Source organism: Falco biarmicus, chromosome 6 (assembly GCF_023638135.1).
Source record: "Falco biarmicus isolate bFalBia1 chromosome 6, bFalBia1.pri, whole genome shotgun sequence".
In the NCBI taxonomy this organism is placed as follows: Eukaryota; Metazoa; Chordata; class Aves; order Falconiformes; family Falconidae; genus Falco; species Falco biarmicus.
The window spans coordinates 44024583-44048534 of record NC_079293.1 but is presented as its reverse complement, the minus strand read 5'-3'; the positions used below and the strand labels follow the sequence as shown (position 1 = coordinate 44048534).

Sequence of the window (23952 nt, the reverse complement as noted above, 5' to 3'; positions counted from 1 at the left end):
ACAAAAAATGCTTGCAGTAAAAATTATGCTGAAAGTGACTAATTCAACCTGCCAATACTTAACGTTACACAGATTTTTCATGAAATCACATCTTCAGTTACAAATTTTACTTAAATTTTCCAGCCAGATTTTGCTTTAATTATAAATAAATCTAATTTAGTCTAAGAAAGGGTTACTAAAACAGAAAATGGCATTACCTGTTCTACATGAGAGTTCTGCACAATTTAAAATTATCATCAAAAGACAGCAGTTGTCAAATCAGAAATTAAAATTTGTTACAATTTCTACTAGAGCTACCAAAAAAAATAAAAATGTTTTGTTAGGCTTTCAACTTGGCTTTGAAAGGTACAGGCTACAAAAAAAAAGGAATCTATCTTCAGGTTCCTATGTTGATTATCATTTTACATTACATTGCAAAGAGTGCACATACTACTTTAGGTACTTGAGTAAACCAGCAGTTTTGTCTTTTAGCCTAACTTTGAGTACTGCTTTGAATGAAGCAGATGAAGTGATGTATTACTTTAAAAGTTCTCAGAGTAATAGTGAAGATAAGCAACAAATTTTTAGCTACTACATGAAATACTCATATTATTGACATGCATATATTGACATGCACTATTAAGTATTTACCTGGCTATAGCCTCAACTCGAGAATATTGAGCAAAATACTGAATGGTATTACATATTGCTGAAGCTTTCATTTAAAATATTAACATATGGTAGTGGCAACTAAAAAAAGTAGGGGGAATGTTAAGTAGGGAACTCCTGCTTTGTAAGGATGCCAGTTCCTGAAGACCGCTGGTTCCAAAGAAAAACAGTAATTTACCTCTTACAAGGAAGCTGAAGTAAACTAGGTTCTTTTTTACAGAAACAATCTTTACCACTTTTGAGGACTGAAACACAATCACATGAACTATTACAGGAATTTGTGCATTATATCAATGTTTCAAAATTCCATTGTGCAGTATGTTCCTTGAAGCATAAATATTTCAGATTATCTCTTCACTCATCTTTACGACATATTCCTATTGCATCTCTTAAATCAGCCTTGTTTTAAAAATGCAGATGTGCAACACTGCAAAATTTATGAGAGCTCAGTTTGTAAGACAACAGTCTTATATAACTACTCAACTAGTAAGTGTTGACTTAAAGCATGTCAACTTCTGGGCAAATAAGCAGCTGACAGTCAGAGGAAGTTACGATTACCTGAAGTGGGCGATTTGCAGCGGTCTTCTGGCACCATTGTACCTTCATTAATATCAGAGAGACCTGCTGGAACACAAAAACAGTGTATAATAAATACACCTGCTACTTTATCCTTTCTTCCACTGCAGTCAGGAAATTCATTTCTTATTAGCTACAAACCGGGCAGTTGTGATAAAAAAAATAACACAAATTCTAATTTGGACATTACCCACAGTGACTGTAGTTGTTTACTTTTTCTACTAAAGTTTTCTTTACAAAATACACTTCCTCATTAAACTTCATATTCTGAGAACGACCATATTTTCAGCGAGACAGACATATCATAGCAGTTAATATATATCTATAGCATGTAAATAATTAAGTACAAACTTCATTTCTGTTTAGAAAAAATCCTAGAGTTATACTAAAAACCATCATCTAGTTCAGCTAGTCCTCTGTTCCCCAGAGGTCCCTTCCAACCCTGACTATTCCGTGATTTTGTGTCATTCTGTAATTGCAAAAGTCAGTTGAAAGAGGATCTTGGAAGTTTACAACCACGCACACAGTAAGATATGTGGAACTACAGTGCTTTTTTTCAAAGCATTTTCCCAGTTACAGTGATATGCTTTGTATTTGCTGCTACATTGCCAAGTTTGGTTTCCAGCAAAACTCCTTATTGAAGTCACTTACAGACTTTAGGTTCTAGTGCTTATGAAAGTGTTCTTCCTGGTCCAAAGGAATTTTCCTAAATTCTTACATTGTCAAATCTGATCATTTGAATAACTGCAATATGTTAATATCTAAAAGCTCATTCCTTCCATTCCAGTGAAATAAAGCACAGGAGTCCACAGTCAGATGCTAAAGATGAAAGTTGTCTCATAAGTGTCCTAAACACTAGTCCATAGAAGTATACAAGGAATTTTTCTATTTTCCTTTTGATAAGAAATTGCTGTCAAGACTGGCCATAATTAAGTGATTTTAAGGCTAATAATGCATCTTTAAATTTATATAATAGTTTTCCTCTAGAAACGTCGTGATGTGATACTAATAAAAACAAGTATGAAATACTTACAGTAATGGCTAAGAAATATTTGTCAAAATGAAATCTTTTGGCATGCACGCAAATATTTCAAGTGTTCAAAAAGCCTGAGAGGTGTAATGGTAATGGCTAAGGCAACAAGGGCTTGCACATGCAAAGCCTGTCTATACAGCTGTATACTACACATTCACTACTGATCTGTACAGATCTGTTGACACAGACAACGAAAAGAAGGGAAAAGCACTACTCTATCAAAGCTTTAAGATTTCCAAATACTAACCCAGAAGTTAATAATTTAAAGGGAAAAAGGTTCTCCTGAAATATCATACCAATGCGGAACACATTAAAAGTATGTTGCATTCACACAAAGTTTAGTTTATGCAAAATTGTCTTTTTTAAGATTACTAAAAGCATGTACAGCTTGAACCTGAAAACTCAATGACTAGGACTGATGTGAAATTGTCAAATGACCTTAAGGCTTGGTTAAGTCTACACTTAACAGTTCAGGAACTGATTTTAATTATAGAACATATGGTGAAATCCCAGGGGGAAGCTATACCCTTCACCACACAGGAGAAACCCCACCCCCTGATTTCTTTATCAGTAAGTCAATAAGCACTATGGGGTAATCATGGAACCTATTCCCTAACAAATTACAATTTGACCTCTGAAAGCAGGGTTTAACACGCATGGGATTCAAAGTGTTTTATACTAGACAGAGCTGTGTAAAAAGACTTTTCAGAAATCCAGGTGCTGCTCTCCCAACAAGCAATACAAATTTCAGATAGTAGTAGTGCTGGGAGGACACACCTGTACTGTGCTTCTAGAAGTAGTTTCTAGTGTTTCTAGATCGTGCTCCTTTGGGAGCCAGACTAAACAAATCCAAACATGTATAGTTCAGGAACTTAAAGAATTAAAATATTTATGGGAAAGAGGAAATTATCTTCATAGGAAGATTTTAACTTCTATGTTAGTTTTTCTATGAAAATTCCTGCACTGACAGAAATAGCCTGTAGCCAAGAATGAAGTCACACACCTGCACACTTGATTTCTTTGTCTTGAGGCTATGATTTGATTAATATACATCTTAACGAATAACTCTGATCAATTGATCCAACAAAAAAACCACCAAAACATTTTCTCATCATAAGCCTATGCACTAACCTTATGCATTATGTAAGATTTATCCCACACTAAAGAGTAAGTGTACATTATGACAATTATTACGGCACACAAACCTTTGAAATTAAGCACAGCTATCGCTGCTGCTATTTAAGAAAGAGCAAAGAAGGGACAGGAATAGATAAAAAGTAATGTTACCTATTTTTATATATATAAATATATATAATTAATTAAACTAAGCAGAGAATAACAAGAATGATCTGAATTAAGTCTGTGAACTATGAGGGTCTGTTCATGACTACTGAGAAGAAACTGGTGTAACAATCATTATTGCTGTTCATCTTAACACCCCAGGTACCCTGACAGACGCAGTGTGTGCACTAGCAGTAAGACAATTCTTCTAGTAAAGTTCTCTGGTTTCAGTCTTACAGCATAAAATTCAAGCTGCTATGGATTACAAGAGATAATTGATCCAAGAGTTTCCATTTCAGAACTACAAAGACTACAACCTGCTAGAACGCAAAAGTATGGAAAAGTGACCTTCTAATGTTTTATTTTATCTCTCTGAACTCTAGTAGCAAGAAATCTGAAATCCCCAAAATAAAAAAAAAAAATCAGTTAGTGTCATTAAGGACCTAAAAATTACCATGCTGCATTAAAAACTTCCTAGAATAACAGCTGAAATTAACTTAAGTTATACTTCTTAACTTGTATAAGTTTCATGAGACACTTATCAGTTTTTCACTTAAGCTTTAAGGAGGTATTATCTCTGATTAAACTACAACTTGACTGGAAACCAGCCTAATTAAAAATTACAACTACAGTTAGCTTGATACAAAGATTTAAAAGTCAGAATTAAAAACAATTAATCTGAAAAACTGAGTCAAAAATCCTCAAACCCAACAATCAAATTTCCTGACTCAGTTCTGGACTTGGCTTAGCCACAGCTGTTAGTCTGCTTTAGGTGACATTTAAATTAAAAAAAATCAAATAGTTTGTGTCCAGTTCAAGGAGAAAGGGGATAGGGAAAACAACTAGAACAAGCAACCCCTGAAGATTTCTAGGAATGTATTTTCTTCAGTTTGACTCAACCCCAGCTCTGAATCCCTTGTAGATTACACTCAAAAAAGGCTTTTTTGACACATAATAAAAATAGGAAGTCACATGCATGCAAGAACTGCTTCTATTTTGTCAGAATCCTAATCTGCCTCTGGTAGCACTATGAAATACAAACTCCCAAAAAGTCATATTATATTGTACTAGTTGAGAAGTCACATAAAGTCTTGAAATTCCCACCAATAGTAAGTTGCAAGTGTTAAGACTGGTGTCCTATGTGAACTTCATTATGTAACTAAGCAAGAAAAAAACCAGCTGTCCCTAAGTTTTGGTGTTTAGTCATAAAATTACAAATTGTTTTATCATTTGGTATCAATATTGACTTTCTTCAAGGCTCCTGTTATATTTAGCAAACAGTGTATCAAGCAAAGGTTTCTGAACAGTGTAAGCCTCTACTGTGTATAGAGTTTTCATGACATGATAAAGCTTTTACTTACATATTTTATGTCTTTTGGCACATGGTCAAAGTTGTTTGGGTTTTTTTCCCTTCACTAGTATGATCTGAAGGCAAAGGTTGACACTGTCTTTATCCCCGACAACCACCTGATGATACTGTCTTAGCAGGCCTTCACAAAACACATATACTGCATGCTTCACAAACTATAAATTGCCACCCAAAACATGTGAGTAGTATACCTGGTATGAATCACTGATAAATTCCAAAACACGATCTCAACTGGGAGCTTGTATCTGTTGAGCTAGCCTCAAATGACAGTTTACATTCTAGCTAGTGTAGAAAGCCTTGTCTCTAAATAGATGCTGCTTTAAGACGGGAATCTGAATTTCTTTTCTGAGTAGAAAAAAATAAGATGACAGAAACATACATCATATTCTTGCAACACAAATGAAGGGAAAAAATCTCTTATTTCCATTCATATTTTAGATGATACATAACTTATTCTATGAACTATTTTTAAAAAGTCTTTTTAAATTTTCAATTGGTTTAATCAGGACATGCCATTTACTAAATTATAACTATGTAAGCAGATATGATGATCTATTTTATAGATATTTTATGCTGGAACATACGGAATAGCAGGGTTTTTAATGAGGAAAGACGATTTCTTGCTGCCTTTTTTGGGCAAAACCTATGGAAGCAGTTAACAAAGAATGTTTTTTTCCTACTTCTCTATAATGAAATAATTTAATTTTTGGTTCTGCCAATCTTGGAATACAATGTACAATAACTATATGCTGCTCTGTTGCATGCTGTCTGAAGCGGAACTTAATGTAATTAACAACCTGTCAAAATGCATGCATAGGCTATTATAATTTTTTTTCTTAAATACCTTATGGTTGTCTCAAAGAGAATGGGATATATACTCAGTTTCTCTAAAAGAACCACATTAAATACATAAGCAGTTTTTCTAGGAAGATTTATAAGTATTACTAATCCCTAAAGGTTAAAGCAGTACAGTAGTTGTACATGTCTTATTTGTAGAAAAATAAATTTAGAAGTATTCAAATACAAATGTTTTCAATATAAATAATTCAGTGAAAGTGTATCTTTAAAAAAAAACCAAGCAACAAGGAAGCGTAAGTTCCTTGCATTTTTGAAAACACTAAATGCAAATACTAATGTTCAAGAAAGGGAGAATGCAAGATCCACAAGTGTTCTGACTCTTACAGTTCCAATACTATAAATACAGCAAAGGATCATTCTTTAATCTAACAGTCTTACTTGTGGAAAGTTACACAGCAGTAATGCTTTATTATTTAAGCTAATGAAGTCTGGGCAAAACATACATCACAACAAAGAATGAGAAATATTAAATGATAACTCCAGAGAAATTATTTTCAGTTTTTAAAGACTGTGGCTCCACCTAGCCAAGATATTGGCAGGTTGGTAGAGGGAAAGAGAATTAACTACACAGTTAACAAAACCTGCTATAACCTGTTCCTAAATTAAATAGTCGAGGTACATTGAGCTTTACAATTGTTGGGTTCAGAAACCAGTTTGGGGAACTTTTTTGTTTCCCTTCACAATAACAAATCAGTGGCAGATCCTAGTTTTCAGTTCTGTATCATCGTAAGGTGGAGGTATTTCTTTCATGTCTAGCTCCCTTCCTCACTTTGCAGCAGAGGATGGAAGACTATACAGAAAGCAGTATTTGGCCATTGAGCCTACCCTCCCTAAAATATATTTCTTTTTTCTTTGTTGGGAAAAAAAAATAGCACTACTACAGAACTGGACCACAATCTCAAGTACTTTTTAAATTTCAGGTCATTCTCCCCTTAGCTTTGATTTACTCTCCTCTCCTTCATTAAAAAATGGGGTGAGATTACCTACCTCTGCCCAAGGGCTGGAGAAAATTGGCATCCTAGGGAAAGGAACAACGTTACACTTTTAAAAATCAGCTTTACATTCTCCAAATGTGAATGATGGCTTAAGTGAGAGAAGCCCTCAGGTACACCATGGTTCTGATGGGCTACCTGACTCACAGAGGCACCTATATTTTCCAAGACTGCATGGAAAACCCACAGGGCTGTGCAGTACACAAACACCTCCAGCCTTAATCCCTATGAACAGCACCTTTGTAGAAGCAACTTTTCATTTGTAATAGACAAATCACTGTCTTTTACAATGTTAAATATTATCATTATTAATACAGATAATAATAATAATAATCTAATACTAGAGTAGTGAAGCTTTTTCCGCCAGAAAAGGGCTCAAGCAAGGGAAGCTTTTAGCCTCAGATCTCAAAACAAACTACACTAAGTTTGGCAAGTAAGATCCCTGGTCTGTAGATCTCAAAACCACACTAAGTTTGGTGAGTAAGATCTCGGGTCTGTAGACATCATTAACTTCCGAGATAAATATCAAAATCAAAAGGAGATCCTATTTTTTTAATAACACAAAATACAGAAACTATTATGGTTGCTTTTTTCCCCTCAAAGTTTATTTTCAAGAAGCCATGAACAAGAAATACGATAGATGTATAAGGGATTAAAATCAGTTTCTAAAACTAAAACAATTAAACTGGACTAACAAAAATATTTATGGTGAGTGAACAAGTCAAAAAAATTAATTCAGATGTTCAAAAGTATTTTCATGCCATGAGATGACTTACTTATATAAGAGGTGCGAAGCTTTTTCACAGACTCTGAATATAAGTTAGAAAGGCCGCACATGCAAGAAGCCACAGTCAGCATACCTTTATGAAGCAATGAGAAAAGGAAAGACGGAGACACTAACAGTACATTTGAGACAGAAAAGCCAGCAGAATAACTTGTATACTAGGTTCATAAAATGCTTTTTTGCCATGCAGGTCACTACTATTAAAATGTAAGATGAAGAAATATATGATTTCCTGTAACAGTTATATTAATGAGCAGAAAGGACTTCATTCATGAGTGTCTTAGAGACACAGTTGTAACTCAGTTGTGCAGACCCAGTACATTAAAAAAAGTCAAGAAAACAAAGCAGTGCTTAACACTCCAAAACACAGTTTATAATCTAAACACATGAAGCAGAATTTAAGCTCTTTACTCCCAAGAGGAGTTAACAGTCAACCAGTAATTTCTCTCAAAAATTAATTTTTTAAACAAGGTTTTTATTTATTAGAAGAAATTATTTTATTCGAAAGGATACCAGCTGTGTATGTTCTGCTCTACATTAATGATTTTTAGACCTGTTTCCTCAGTTGAAATAGATCTAGGTAGCAGTAGTCAGCTTTTCTGAAACCAATGATTTAAAAAAATACATCTTAAGAGTATCCATTTCAATTTGAATAAAATATTATCTAAAGAACTTACCTGGACTTTTTTCTGGGTCTCTTAATATAAAGTCATCAACACTAGAGCATGAAGAAGTTGTTTGAACAATTTAATTCCTTTTGAAAAATAATTGCTTAGGGCAGCAGTGACATTGTTAATCATTCTGTCTTCAGCCATGTTCCAAATTAAAAGTAACTACTACATAACAAGGAGGAGAAAATAATTTAAAAATACTAAATTTGCCTTTTGGCAATAAAAAAAAGCTTGCCATTTTGACCAAAAAGTCACTTTCCTCCTCAGCTGCAAAGGAACACCCTCCTTCAGTATATTTTAAGTCCAAGTCCTTTTTTGGAAGAAAAAAAAAGAAGTGTACTCTATCAGTTTGCTTTTGGAACTTTATTTCTTTCATTTAAATCAAAGGCTTCCTCTCAAGCATAACATAAGCTAAAGCATATTATGTTCTGTATGCTGTTATCAGGGACATTTCTAGTCAAAGTTTAAAGTAGGAAGCCAAAAGTTCTCTGCAGAAACACTGGCAATGTGCAAACATTAATGGGTTTGTTTATCCAAGCATGTGATACAGATACTAGGTTTATCAGAAACATCAGGACACTCCTACTTCTTCATGCTGTGTTAAGTTAGAGTCTTGTAAAGTGCATAAATCCATTGTACATTTATACTGATACCTTTTCAAACAAATAAGCCTTCTCATCTGCTTTTCCTTAAAACATACATTACACTGAAAATTAAGTAATGACATCAAACATCAGTAGATTCCACTAAGCAATGGTTTTAAAGGAAACATGAAGTAACAAACCCATAATAGTGACATTAGGGACAGATCAAGAAGAAAGGATGGAAAGCACAGTGGAGAAAAGTGTGCTTGTATTGTCCAGATAAGCTCAGAAGGAAGGCACAATTCGTTAAAAGAAGTTTTGGGTCACTAACCTCCAGACGGTTGCCGAGTTTTTCGGGGAGACCGTGGCTCTCTGCGATAAGGATCATTGGAGCCATACAGTTCAATAGTGCCTAGATTCAAAAGCACTGTCTTCTGGAGGTAATCAACCATGGCAATACCGTTACAGTTTCCAAAAACTACTCTGGAAAAAGGGAAGTGGAAGGAAAGATAGTGCTAATCAAACTTTGGTAAAGTTTTATACCACTATTTGTTGCTGTTCAGCATTTTAAAGCTTCCATAATTTTTATGAATTAACCCAAATTATGCATATTTATAAATTACTGGTTTAGAATGCAGTATTGTTTTATTTTTCTCTTGTAAAAACACGTGACAGTAGAACAGATCACTGTCATTATACATGCCAACCTGTCTGAAAGAGCCTTGAATGACACTTACTCCTGGCTGTACAGTGCCAGGTGAGGAAGAGTGATGCTGATTTGTTTCTGATGTTAGCATCATCAGGACCCAAAAGAAATTATCTTATAAGCACAGAGGACTTATTGCCTCTCTTGTGTTGTTGTGTAGCTCATGTGAACACACATGGATACTTAATTATTAATACATAGTTTTAAAACACTTTAACAGAATAATGAACTGTATAGAATATACTTACAGGCCATATGCTGAGTTGACTGCTAAGCTGGTTATCTGTTGAGGAGGTTCTCCACTCACCCACACTAGCTGGATAACTAGCTCAATTTGGTAGCCTGGAGATTGCTTGAGAGGAGAATTTTTAACTCTGCAAAATAAACAAAGCAACTCTCCAGAGCCATCCATTTTTTTTCCTTATGGGCTTAGAATTAATTGAATACTACATCACACTGGACTTTACAAAATTGGAAAGCTGCAAAAAAATCAACACAAACATAGAAGCAACTGCAAAAAAACACACATTGAAACTGGTCATTCATTTCTTTAAGGGCCCTTCTGATTCATTACTTAATTGAAAATTAATAATCACCACCAATACTTCATTTCTCCCCTCTTCAGAGCTAGGCATAATAGCATTAGCATGCTGGATTGACTTGAATAAAGGTGTTCAGTGTCTACAAGGAAGGTGTTACCCATTCTTTTCAGGGTTCCTAAAAGAACTCTGACTTAAGAGAATGGAAGGGGGTCAGAGGGGTACATGGAAGTAGTATACTGGAAGAAGGAAATGGAAGCACAATATATTAAAACAAATACAAACAAAAGGCTGATAATACTGGGTGGGGGGAGGTGAGGGGAAGAAAAGCAAGATAAATTATAATAATTGTAGACCAATTGTAGGGAATGAACCTGGGAATGGGGGAGTGGAATCTCCTTCAAAGATTTTGTCTGTGTGCTGATGAACAAACTAACATCCTGCAGAAAGAATTAGGTCTTTCTCCTCTTTTAAGGTGAAAAAAAATTACATAGAACATAAGAATTCAGGAACCGAAGGAGCTTATTTTACCCATTCATTCTCATTAATGCATATTTTTGTTTACTGGTATTTAACAACAATTCATAAATTTCCAATTTTTCCACTCCTTCCAGTTTTCTTTAATAAGACACTTCTACAACTCAGTACAACCAATAAAATACTAAAACTCCCACCCTGAGAAAAAAAACCCATCAGAATTTGTTATTTTCTGGATGGGTGCACTCAAAGAATTAAGGTACAAGTTGGGACCTTAAAACTTCAGAAAACAAGAAGTACATCTCAATTTTGCATTTGAAAATGAAGTTCCGTGTACATTCTTCAAGGAAAAGGAGTTGGTCCAGAAGCCTCAATGTGCTCTTGTAGAAGAGCGAAAACAAATGTCATCTTTTAACTTTGATTTCTCAAATGAGTAAAAGTTCACACACAAAGAACCTTAAGGAAAAATCTCCCAATTTAAAAAACCTGAACACTGGTCAAAGACCTACACTACACACACTAAAGCTCTGGAAAACTAACAGGTAAAAACTATTCAGACATCCTTGGCCTAAAGTTAAGGAGAGCCACAAAACATTAAGTTGCCTGTTCATATCAATGGACAATAAGATTTCAAAGCACATATGTGCTCAATATATTGCTGCTATGTAAAGTGTTCCCTCTATATCATGAGCATCTGTAACTACGCTAACATCTATGCCAAAGTTTCCTAAAGCAGACAGCAATCGTAAGGCAAGAATTTTCTGATTTTTTTAAAAAAATGGCTTATGACTGAGTTTGCAATATTAATTTCTTAAAGCAGAACTCAACTTTCAGGTATTTGGAAAATGTTGCTCTAAGGAATAAAAAAATTTCACCAACAATGACATCTCTGTAATAATATTAAAGTACATATATTCTCATTACATATTCTTGTAAAGTTTCACAATCAACAGAATTATAACAGAAAATACTTACTTTAAACACGGGACATTATCACGAAGTCCATCAGATGAACTGCTACTAGTAGATGGATGAGACTGGGGAACAATAGATTGAGGATTGGAACCTGTGCCTGGAGTTGGTAAAGGTGGCACCTGCTCACCATCTGGAGATTCAACATCATTTATTTCATATAGCAGGCGCACTTCCAACATCTGTAAATTAAAGTAAAAAAATTATCGGTAAACTCTGCCTTTGAAAAAACTAGATATGAAATAAATCAAGTCAGCTGAAGATACCAGTGATAAAAGTGACATCGAGGACTTTTACATCTTTTGAAAGATAACAGCAGTTTAACAAAAAGTGCAACCTAAATACACATATGTAGCCTTCAGAAACACAAAGCCATGTTAACTAATACAGACTGAGTATCTGAAGATTGCTAGAACTCAAAAATCTAGCCCATTTCCAATATTTAAAAGCTTGCCACTTAATGTTGTCAAGAAATTAAAATACTAGATACAAGACCCATTTAATTATTCTGTGCATATAATAAATTCTCAGTTATGAAGACTACTTGTTTTATGTAGTTCAGGATGCTGAAACTAAGAAGAGTTGAAGTCATATAAACAGCTACACTTTATACTGTTGTAGCTCTGTACATACAGGACTTAGTTCATATGTTTGATGTTGCACTGAACTAGACCATACATTTTAAAGAACTAAGTTCATCATGACTTCAGATTTCCTTCTGCTGGATCTATAACAATATTAGTATTAATGGTAGCACAGTGTAAAGAAAGTTTCCCACTGTTTTATTCTCATCTCATATTACATAGAGCTTAACTCCTGGACTGAAACAAAGGACTATACGGTACTTTTTTTTAAAGCATTCCTAGTACTGAAGAATAATTTACTAGGGGCTGATTTGTAAAAATGATTTAGATTTTTTTTACAACATTCAACAATCAATCATCAACAGTCTTATTATAGCTAAATCCTACAAAGTTAAAAACTGTTATACTAATTACCGGAATAACTTCTGTTGTCACTTCCTGCTTGCTGAACCTGTAAATAATGACATGTGCAGAAACTCCAGCTATGCACAGCATTCTACTTTCTGGACACCATGAGATGATCTGAATAGCGTATGGATCTTCATCTACTATATCTGTGTTTTGCTTGTCATCTTTATTCCGTGATTTTTCAAATACTTTGGCTGTTTTTAGCTTATAGAGTACTTGCAGTGTTACTAGGAACAAACCAAGAGATATAAAAATTAGTTTTTATCTAAACAGATATTTTTCCTTTTATTTTTTTTTTTTGTATTTCGAAACTTCTCTTCATAGATAAAGCCACAATACTCAACAAAAAAGGGCAGAGTAGAGGAACTGAGTATCTGTGCTGACTCTGCCTGTGCAGTGCACCACTTGTCCAATGCAGGATTGGTTAGTATAAAAACCCAACCAACTAAACAACACTTTTCCTGAGAGATCTATATTAAGCTTCAGTTACAAACTAAACCCCCACAGCTCCAAGGCCTAACTATACTTTGAGATCTCTTTAGAACAATAATATCTAGTTACATATGCCATACCCAAAACTTAAGTCTGTCTATTGCTGAGAAAGTGAAGCTCCTTTCTTTTCTCCTTACAGTATTTCAAATCCATGGCCTCTCACCTGTGTTGTCAGACTTAACAGCCCCAGTTCCTCCAGTTTTTATTTTGTCCTGTCTGATCTTTCAAAAGCACTTCCCTCTGATCAGTCCACATTTTTCTTGATAGTGTCTTTCCTAGAACTGTTCTCCTAAGGCCTTGCCACAGTTTAAAATTATGAAAGAATCACTCCACGTTGGTTTTACGGATAATCCCACTTATTTATCCCATTGATTTGGGGATTTTTGTGCAGCGCTGACACTGCAATCCTTTAGACCTCCCTTTTTCCCCCCCCAGAAGACAAGTTTGAGCATAAATCATTGATCCTACATTCAAATAAAGCATCTTGGATGCTAGTCAAGAATTAGCAATATCATTCTCAATTGTAACTCTGAGTCTTTCTTACGTTTTCTTTCAATTGTCTTCTTGTTGCTTTCAAACTCCACGAGCACATTCTCAAGTCACATTCAGTGACCCAAAGCACTGCTGCAAATACTAATTGTATCATCAGGAAAATTTCATTTAGAGCATCCTATCTCCTCTTCCATATTTCAGTGGGTTTACCTGAATCACACTTTCCTAGTTCATCTGTAAGACTATGCTATTAGAGACATTTTAAAAGTTTTAAAATCAAGATACACTTGCAGTTTCTCCCTTAACAGGTTGGTTTATCTGTTTTAGAAAAACTAGATGTCTTTAACAGGATCTCCTTTTGACAGATCTACGCTGAATAGAATTTTTAAGTACACAGAATCAATCGGGTTTGTTCCCCCCACCCCAGGTTCCACCCCCACCCAAAACTGAAATTAAAGATCTAACACACTCCAAATAATCCTCCTCCCAGGTTTTAAACATATATATTACATCTGTTCCCTCCCACACCCACACACGCCCTTGCATTTTGGAATCTCACCAGCCTTCCACTAGTTTTGAAAGACAACTGGCAACGATTCCAAGATTGCTTCAGACAGCTTTTAAGCACCAAGACTAACGTTAGTCAGAACTAGATTAATTAAAACATCTAACTGTGTAGCGCATTCTAATTTGAATTCTTACTGCATTTCTCACTGTGTAGAACACCAGATGCAATTGACCCTTTAACTGAAGAGAAATGTAAAGTTATATCAGACTCTTCAGGCCTGTTCAGTGCTCTGCCAAAGGAAAAAAGTCTTTCTTTTACTGTTCTCTTGCCTTTCTTCATAAATGCCTAGATCATTTCATTAGCAGAAGCTATTACTGGTTCCAATTTTCATGTTTAGATACTGTAATTTATGGGGAGCTGATGTCTTATAAACATGTGCCTCTGTCTAAAAGGACAGAAATAGCTTACTGAAATTCAAGTTTACTAAAAAGGAATGCATTTGCCTGTCATGCATCTCTATACTCAATGTGCTTTAGAAGGAGAAATTTTAGTACTCTTCCGTTTTAGCTGGCCCTTGAAATACCAGTGCATTTTCACTGAGGTGGTAAAATCATGAAACATCTAACTAAGAAATAATGTTAATTTTGTTTAATAGTAATTCAAAGTTTCCTATGAAGTTACTGACTCTACATGAGGCAGGAAATAATGAGAATGACTAGTCTGCAATTACATTCCATTAGAAAAAAAATCAGTAAATTTAGAAGACTCCTACTGCACAGGAAAGAACACTTACTTGCTGAGGCATCCCAAAACTTGATTGACCCATCAGCATGCCTATGAAATATTAAAAAATTAATAAGATGGTAAAACGGTTAGTTGGAGTGTTAGACCTCTTTGCTACTGATTAGAAAAATATATGGTTAACATTCTATTTTTATTAGTATTCTTAGTGATTCTTGATTTTCACAATTTATTGAAAACCCAATATTTTACAAACATGTGCCTCAATTACTTTGTACAGAAGGGATTAAAAAAATGTTTGGAGGCTGTCTCCCTGAAATTCCACTGTACTAATACTAATTTACCATTTTAAGTATTTATTTCAGTTACCTGCATTTCCTATTTGGTATACCTTACCGTGCAGTGTTTCTTAAAAGATGCCCTTTATTCAGAGTAACACTTGCAAAGGACATGCCTAAATATACTGTATTTCAGTGTAAATGAGTTAATTTGTTTATCTTTGAAACTGAGAATCACATAACTGGATATTTTCAGGACTGTCTCTCAAAGTCTCTGCAGTGTGTAGCATAAAGTTACAGTAATCCTCAACAGGGTTAATGGGCTGTTCTAAAAAAACTTCAGCAACGTTCTCACTTTCAGTGATGCACTGCACGGTTATAAATCAAATTTTATTTATGCTCCTTAGAGTAGTATTAGAAGGATCAGTCTCAAAAGAGATCAAAATGAACACACTTAAGTATTTGGTTGTCCCGTTCAAAATAAAAACCTGCACTTTGAAGAACTGAACTCAATTATTTAATGGACTTCCTATGTTTCAAAACACAACTTGACTACTTTCCTAAAGTTAAAGAGTAAAAGGTAAGTTTCACCCAGGATATATTGATAGCAAGCAGACATAATCACAATCCCATGTCATAATAATAATCCCTGTAAATCACCTGCTATCATTTTGTTCCTACCTTCTCTTCCATGTTTTGCTTTACTTTGTTAACACCTCAAGAATATACAAATGACTTCTCTGATGAACATGATTTCTTAAACCATTCAAACCACTATTAGAACATTCGTGGTTTGTTTTTTTTTAGAGGAACAAAATATTCTCACTTCCACTTAATCAGCTAAGAGAGTTACTACTACACTATGGTGTCACTTACCCTGTAATAATTATCTCTGGATAGCTCTGAGTGATCAAACCCCAGTTGCCTCCACTGATAGGCCATTCCTAGAAGATCAACAAATAACACTGAGGAAGGAAGTATCATACAGTACAAAGTTAAGCCACTGAAATTACTGCAGATTCCCGTATTTCACATGGCTTCAAAAAGTAATTAGACATACCCATCACGGGGAGGGGGGGAGAAAGATTAACAAGGTCTATAAACACCACCCCTGCTCCAGGAAGTTCCTTAACTTCCAGTGATACAGCAATCAATGGGAGCACATGAGGAAAGCATGACTATAGGCTTGACGTATGCTATATCCTCCCTACACATCTGCTATTAGCCACTACCAAAGACAGAAAAATGAATCAGATGGAGATTTGGTCTTAGTACGGCCACTCTTACATTGTTCAGAGCTGCTGGTTTTCAGTACTTTCAAATGCAAGTGTAAATACTAGATGTTGTACCTTCTTACTGTAACCTTGACGTTTCTGTCGAGCGCCCACCGAATAGAGTGCAGGTATGAGGTCCACAGGACAATCGGCAAAATATTCACAACAGGTAACTGGAGATTCATGTATTGTCAGAGGATAGGGATTCTCAAATATAGGGTACCTTTAATGGATGAAAGGGGAGGACCATTAATCTAGGAAAAACATATATTTTTTTTTAAATGCAGAACACAAGTAAAACACTGAAGACTAAATTTACATTCTTTTCGTATAGAGGAAAATAAATGCATATCGAATTAGATTATGAACAAATATACTATATATAGTATATATATACTGCTCATCCAGTACACTCACCCAGCAGTTGTATATTTTTAAAAGCTTTCTATTTTAATGGCCTGTGAAAAAACTGAAGTTACCAAGTCCTAATTGTAGTAATGTAGTATGAATTTATTTCTAAGTCTTCAGTCTGTTGTTCCAGGGAGAAAGACAGAAAGATTCCACTTCACACTCTATATTGTTATAATACAGATAATAATGTAAAGAGAAAGTTGTTCAGCACTTTTCATAACCTACTTGCAACTCCAAGATAATTTTCTGATAGATAGCAACACTCAATTACCAATTAGAAGCCAACAAACACATACTCCCCACTACCACCTCCATTAGAAAAGTGACAGAGACTTAAAGAGGAAAAAATGCCAATAATAATAATAGAGGTAAATATATCTGTGTTCAAAGAACGTATTATTTCCAGAGAAATGCATACACTCCTCCCCCTGTTTTGATTTTTTTGAGGTGAAAAGGGACACAGCTTCTCAACCCATCTAAAAGGAAACCTTAGTAACAACAGATGAAAATGTTCTGCATACCAATAACTTTAGACAGAGCTATCTTAAAAGCCAAAACAATCTTGTAAAAATTGAAGGAAGAGGCTTAATTTTAACAATATATGACAAATCTATATGACAACACAGGGCAAAAGGAAACCTCCTGTAGCAAAACAATCTAATATTTTGTTGCTTTTTTCAGGTGTGAAAGAATTAATACTTTGCAAGTAAATTGTAACAAGGACCATTCTAAGTCTTCTAAAAACAGAAATGCTGAAGATTTTTTTAATGTGAAATGGAACAAGACTTAACTTCAAATTTCAGGCACTGCAAACTATTTCACTTTAAAAAGCCTTGTACAAACCTTTTTATTTGAAGCTCATTAAAACTTGTTATACCATCTTTCAACATATGAGTGTTGGAAGCTTAATGCCATTGATACATCAGAAACAAGTTTCAGATTCAGCATGTGGACATGTAACATTGGGAAAATCTAAATGAAATTGCTCATTAGCTGCAGAGGTATTAGGACTAAACTTTACCTTCTTCTAAATTTGATAGTTTTCACTAAGGTATCACCACCGACTTGGAAGATACATATTTACAGGTTTTTGTTTTGCTCTAGAATGACATTCTTCACAAGGATTTTTTTTTTCTTCATTTACCATTGGTGACTTTTAACCAGGAATACTACAAAGATCTTAGCCATCTGGTTCCTCTGTACTAATTCCTTAATAGTTAGTTGTTAGTGCCTATACTAATATCAAAATCCTTGATTAAAAACATTGTAGGATCCAGAATTTTTAGCCACCACCTAACGGAATATACAGACTGTTCCATGGACAAAGTAACAAGAGTCAAAACACATTAGGCAAGTATTAGTTAGAAAACCAATAGGATACTACTTTTAAAGCAACCTTGTAGCACAGTAGTAAACCAATGAGTAGATGTTACCTTTCTAATTTGAGATACATGATATTTATTGCATCACTTGAGTTACTTTGAGCAATACAGATAGCAATTCATTTGGCAATAAAATCAGAAAATACTTATGTGATGACAACACTCAGTGTCAGCCAAAATTACCTGCCTTATCTGAACAGTTGTTTCCCCTGCTCCCTTTCTGCAAATTCTGACTTCCCCTCATAGGACTAAGGAATCGACTTCAAGATAAATTGTGATAATTAAAAAGCAGTGGTGACCTATGTTTGAATGTTTAATTGTAAAACAAAGAAAATTGTTTGAATGAGTAATTTCTGTCAATCAAATCTGGAAAAAGTTGCATAATATTTACTCACCTACTGCATATTAACTAGAGAAAGTCTGATTGGTAACGATTCCAAGTTCCGCTGAATAAACCTTATATTTAATATTCAGAATGTTATTTTCTAGACAGGGAGGTATTACAGTAGATTTAAAAACTAGAGCAGAACCACAGGCTGATCACTGCAGCCAACCATGAAAAAAAGACTACACAAGATTCTTACCCATTTTGTGCAAGGTCAATCAGTACTAAGTCCTTTTCTAGGAGAACAACTACAGCATATGGTTCCTGAAAGTCTGAGAAGAAGAAAATTTCTTATGGGTAAACATAGTTCTTGCACACACAGTCTCAAGAATGTGATCAGTCCTTGCATTTTATCAGTCAAGACTAGAAAAAACACTTTGATTATAGTTTCTGAAGGTATTTTATACACTCACTGCCCTGAATACTCCAAGTTTGGAAAAGCCATGCTTGCCCTTTAATTCTACGTTCTCAGCTCTCTTCCAATTTGCTAGAACCGTTTGAAAAGCTCAAATAACAGGAAAAGGAACATGCAGAGGAACTTGCGTAAGCAGTATTTTTGAGAATGAGCCAATTACTGAACAATCATCTTCCTACCCCCAAACTGCTTTTCCTTGTATTCAAAGGGGTTTAAATTTTAATTGCTTACAAAATAGATTGAAAGACAGCCAACTTTACACTGAAACAAGAAAATGGGAAGCATTTCCAAAGTTTACCTTGCCCTCTTTCAGGCAGATCTCAAATTCTGAGCTAAGCAGTTTTATGTACTCTGATGGAAGTTGACAACTAAAAACACTGGAGTCACTGACAATACGATTTTATTAATTTGGGACAACCACATAAACTATGATAAAAAAATACCCTTCTGCAGAAGTTAGATTACAGGTTAGTGGTGAACTTCACATGAGTATTGGATAGAATAAAATCACTAGTAGTGAGGAGTATTACACAAATGCTAATCAAGATTTAGCATGGAGTGAAAAAGTCTTATGTGCTCAAATATTTATGAACACATCTGGTGCAGTAACTACAGCTTAAAATTTTAATGCTACTATTTGTCTGCACATGCTTTTGGGATTAAAAAAGCAAAAACCATGCAACCAGTAATTGGCATTTTTCTAGAAGAAAAATAGGTTTTATATTAAACTATTCTACCATGATGCTTTGGATGCTCAGACAATAGGGATAACAGATGTTGCTGCTGCAGTCTGATCCCTAGAGGTAAACCAGAAAGGCAATAGTGAAGAATATTCTGATGGGATAGAACTCCAGAGAGAAGAGGTCAAAGTACTGAGAAAAATCCTTACAGAACCTACCATTAGGATATGGTGTTTCACAGAGGGTTAGAAAATCAACAATAGAATAATCCATTTCTAGCACAGCAGTACTTTTCCCATGCATAACTGTTAAACAGGGTCGTCTTCCTACAGTGTCATATGACAAGCCTCCTGAGAGAATGATGAAAGGCTCCCTGGAATAAAGCAGAGGCATTTCGGATCAAGCTAAGATAATATGTTAAAAGAGATTGGCAGTTTTGTAACCTTGTAATAAAGTTCAGTAAGATATCATTATGCAGAGATATGTTAAGAATAATGCAAACTAGCTTTCCAAGCAATCTGTAGCTTGGCTATGCATTTCAAAATTTAAAAACGAAGAGTCCAAAGGCTAACTTAAGTCAGGCATCTCTTCCAAACCTTTTGTTCTATTTTGTTTATTTAACCAATCTTTGTAACTGTTCGAAGAGATGAGATTTTTTTTTTTATTGTTAAACTTTAGAATTGTTTCCTTCTTACTGAACTGCAGATTCAGATTTGCCAACAGCCCCACTTATCTGTAATACACAATATTCCAGCAGGATCAGGAAAAAATAGTCTCTTTTACTTCCTGTACAGAATTATCTTAAATTTTGAAGGATGAACAGTTTTTCAAACAGTGAAAAAGTAATTTTGCAGTCACAGTAATACGACTTATGGAGAAGCAACCAGTTGCTTGATAAGCAAAGACCTAACGTCTTTTAAGAAGCAAGGACATAAGTACATGCCCATGGTTCCCTCATCACACATTTACTCTAGACATTTTATCCATTTCCCTTGAATTCTGTGCATTGTGGTAGGAAGGAACTACTATGTCATAGGGCTCCTCCTACTGCATAATTAAATAGCTGAGTACAGCAAAGCAAAAATGTTTCTTCTACTCTTGAGAAAAATCAGAAGCTTCCCTACAAAAAAATTAAGTCTTTATTGAAACACATTTCCCAACACTATGCACATAGTATACAGTTTAGTATTTCATTTACTGAAAACCAAGATGAAGTTAAGTTTGTTTTAATAGGTATTTTCTTCTTTCCTGATTATCAAAAGTTACCACTTATTTTAATACTGTTCATGTTTAAAATAAGGCATAACACCTCTTAAAGAGCAGACTGAATGTTTGTAAGTATACAGCTCAAGAAAATCTACACATTACTATTGCCTCAAATTCCAGGTTATACTTCTGGAGGAAAACCAGACACTTGGTGCGAAATTCCTCTGATCTACTTTTATGCTTACTTTAGGCAGGAATCCTATCCCTTTGTGTTTACTGTGGAAGCTGCTAGTATGTCAGTATCTGGAGAAAATTTGCAGGGGAAAAGCACCATCCTGACATGCTGTGAAAGATCTGAAGAGATCTTTTATTTTTTGTCTTTTCTTACAACACCATCTTTCCCATGCCATCTAAATGGTTTTCACTAGTTTTCATTTGAAACAAAAACGTGACAGACTAGATACATCTTCTTGAAAACTATGCATGAAGGATGTAGCTTATGCACATGCTACCATTCATAAGTTTAAGGCTTGGCTGAACCATGCTTCGTGTTTGTAGCATCGAAGGCAAAGCAGGCAGAGATAAGCTTTCGGGTTTTGCAATTATTTCACAATCTGCTTGATGCTTCAGAAAACCCTGTGACTGAAGATTTGATAGGATCAGAGTTCTGCTGGCTGAGGAAGTGATCTCAAAGGAATGGCCATAAATTAGACCACGGGTCCACTGAGTTCAATATCCCACCTCCAACAGTAGCCAAAAGTGCATTTCTAGCGAAGGAATGTTTTCTCCAAGTTTTCATTTAATCTCAATTCTTTATATTGGACTGTCACACAATCTTTTATTGTCAGGTCCATGAAGTAATTTCAAAAGGACAAACTTTAATTTAACCTGATATTTTTCAGGATGTCAATGAAAAGAAAAATACTGGTGTGATGTACTTGCAGTATCTCATTTTTTGTCTATTTTTTAAAATATTTTAAAAAATGTTATTTTATTTAAATAAATATTTTTAAAAAGTTATTTTTTAAAAATGATAATGCTGCCAGGACAATTTGCAGTAATTATCAGACTTGCAGGTTCATCAAGGTCAAATGATAACAAAGGGATAAATTTCAGTTTTTAAGTTTCATATGCCAGTGAAAACTGCATTTTGGTTTCTTTTGGTTTTATTTCTCAAGGTAATCAGATTGTTTCGGGCAGGTTTGCCAGCGTCTATATCCTTACAAAGGAAAGAATAGGTTACATGGATCTGTCACATGGATTCTTCACAGATGAAATGAATATTGAAAGTTTACTTTAGTCTGCCAGAAAGATTAATCCAGGTTTGTGTATGAACTTTTCATATTTTCATGAAATTGAGAAAGGAACATATGTGGACTGCTGCAAGTAAAATACAGCTTTCCAACTGGTCATAGATATTCATACGTCTGGGAATTAGCCACAGTTTTAAATTTCTGTTTACCTCACTTTCAGCAAAGAAAAATGCACAAAGCCACCGATGTTATATGTATGGGTACACCAATACATAGTGGAAAACTCTACTATATCAATTAAGTAACAATCTTCTATAGATTTGAATGCCTAGGAAGCAAGTGAAAACTACATAATGTCCCCAAAGGCAGAAGAAGAAAAGATATATATATATATATATATAAAAAAATCAACGTTTGCAAATAGCTGAACAGGTTCCCATGAATATTTCATCTTTATATTGCACTTTTTACTCAAACACTTTAAAGCACTTTAGAACCACAAATAAAATAAATTCCACACAGTTCATGAAATCCTTCAATTGCAATTGCAGTCTCGGTAATAAAACATGCTACTCAAGAAACTAATTCCATCTGAGCCTCTTGTTACAATTATTGGTTTCTTACATTCTCAATGTGCATAATTAGGCACACTTTGATGCTAAGTTACTGCACTCTACCAGAAAAGCTTCTGTTGGTAACATTTTGGGGGGCAAAACATGTATTCAGAGTTCAGAATAATCACATCAGGGTACTGTTTCTCAAAGTTCAGTTCTTCAGGTCTGTGCTCTGGTGTCCTCTATGCTTTATCAGCTTAGTTTCTTTAATATTCTCAAAAGATTGAGTGAAGATTAGCAGCATGCAAAAAGCACGCAGATAATGCATTAGCATTATCTCTATCTAAAGTTAAGGTTTGTGTATAATTGTTCACATACATTTCTGTAGTTTATTCAGCAATACCAGATTTACTAAAACTACTCCAGTTGTTACCATAGCTCAGTGCCATCAGGATGTGTATCCCAACAACTGGGAAACAAAGTACATTTCTAGAGAGCTGCATTTATTTTACTAAGCTAATTTTGCATACAAAACAAGTCTTACCCAGCTCTAGTTGTTTTATATTCCACCTTAAGGATAGGTTTGCAGGGTTCTGGCTTCTTTCCATCCTTCAGCTGCTTTCCTACAGTGAATTATTTTCTTATATTAATCTTACAGTTCCACAACATGATGAAAAATGATGACATTCACTATGCAACTTGCAATATAGCACATTCATGTAAACCTATATTCAGCATCTGATAGTTACAGAGTATACCTTGGAATAATATCATTAAAGACCTCTTAAAAACCTGAATGTACCAACCTAGAATATTTAGGTGCAGGGTGTTTGGGGGTTTTTTTGGTTGTTGGGTGGGGTGGTATTTTTTTGTTGTTTTGTTGTTGTTTTTTAAATTGTTGTAAAGTATTGTTTTCAAAAATATAATACTCCCCTAAACCAGCTGGTTTAAATCTGGGATATTTAAAATTTCTCATGTCTACCATTTTGCAATTAGAATTGGCCAGCTTACAAGTGAAGTGAGGTTTACTCTAAGTGTTATCCTTAAGGGCTAAGACTTGAATTTGAACATGGATGCCTACTCTGCCTCTACTGGGCACTATTAGCAACTAAAGCTTCTACAGATACCATTTCCCATGGAGTCAGTAGAAATTAAGAGTATGGTGTAAATATGCATTTTTTCTACCTGAGCATTGATAAAATCTAATACAGCTATAAAGTGGTGCAGAAAATTGCAGCCCAAGATAAAACCAAAAACTATTAAAAGAGGCCAGAGCATATGAAAATAAAGATAGCCTTCTCTAACTAGTTTTGCTACTACAGTAGCAGTCATTTTTTATTTTTTGACTGCTACAGGATCATATAGAAATCCACACCTTCCTTTTTGCACTTGAGCCCAC

The 23952-nt window shown here is 34.7% G+C and overlaps 1 protein-coding gene across 9 annotated transcripts in view; it reads right to left on the bottom strand.

Moving 5' to 3' along the window:
* Positions 1-23952, bottom strand: part of STXBP5 (syntaxin binding protein 5) — a 109508-nt gene that overhangs the window by 23453 nt on the left and 62103 nt on the right. For 5 of the 9 annotated variants that reach the window (XM_056342452.1, XM_056342455.1, XM_056342457.1 and 2 more), the window contains 11 exons: positions 23098-23176; positions 19759-19913; positions 18645-18717; positions 16343-16490; positions 15870-15937; positions 14768-14808; positions 12489-12709; positions 11494-11672; positions 9751-9876; positions 9128-9279; positions 1207-1272 (listed from right to left, as the gene is read on the bottom strand). In XM_056342452.1, the coding sequence (XP_056198427.1) occupies positions 1207-1272; positions 9128-9279; positions 9751-9876; positions 11494-11672; positions 12489-12709; positions 14768-14808; positions 15870-15937; positions 16343-16490; positions 18645-18717; positions 19759-19913; positions 23098-23176 (1308 nt within the window). The remainder of the gene's footprint in view (positions 1-1206; positions 1273-9127; positions 9280-9750; positions 9877-11493; positions 11673-12488; positions 12710-14767; positions 14809-15869; positions 15938-16342; positions 16491-18644; positions 18718-19758; positions 19914-23097; positions 23177-23952) is intronic. The other 4 variants (XM_056342453.1, XM_056342456.1, XM_056342458.1 and 1 more) reach the window with 1 other exon arrangement.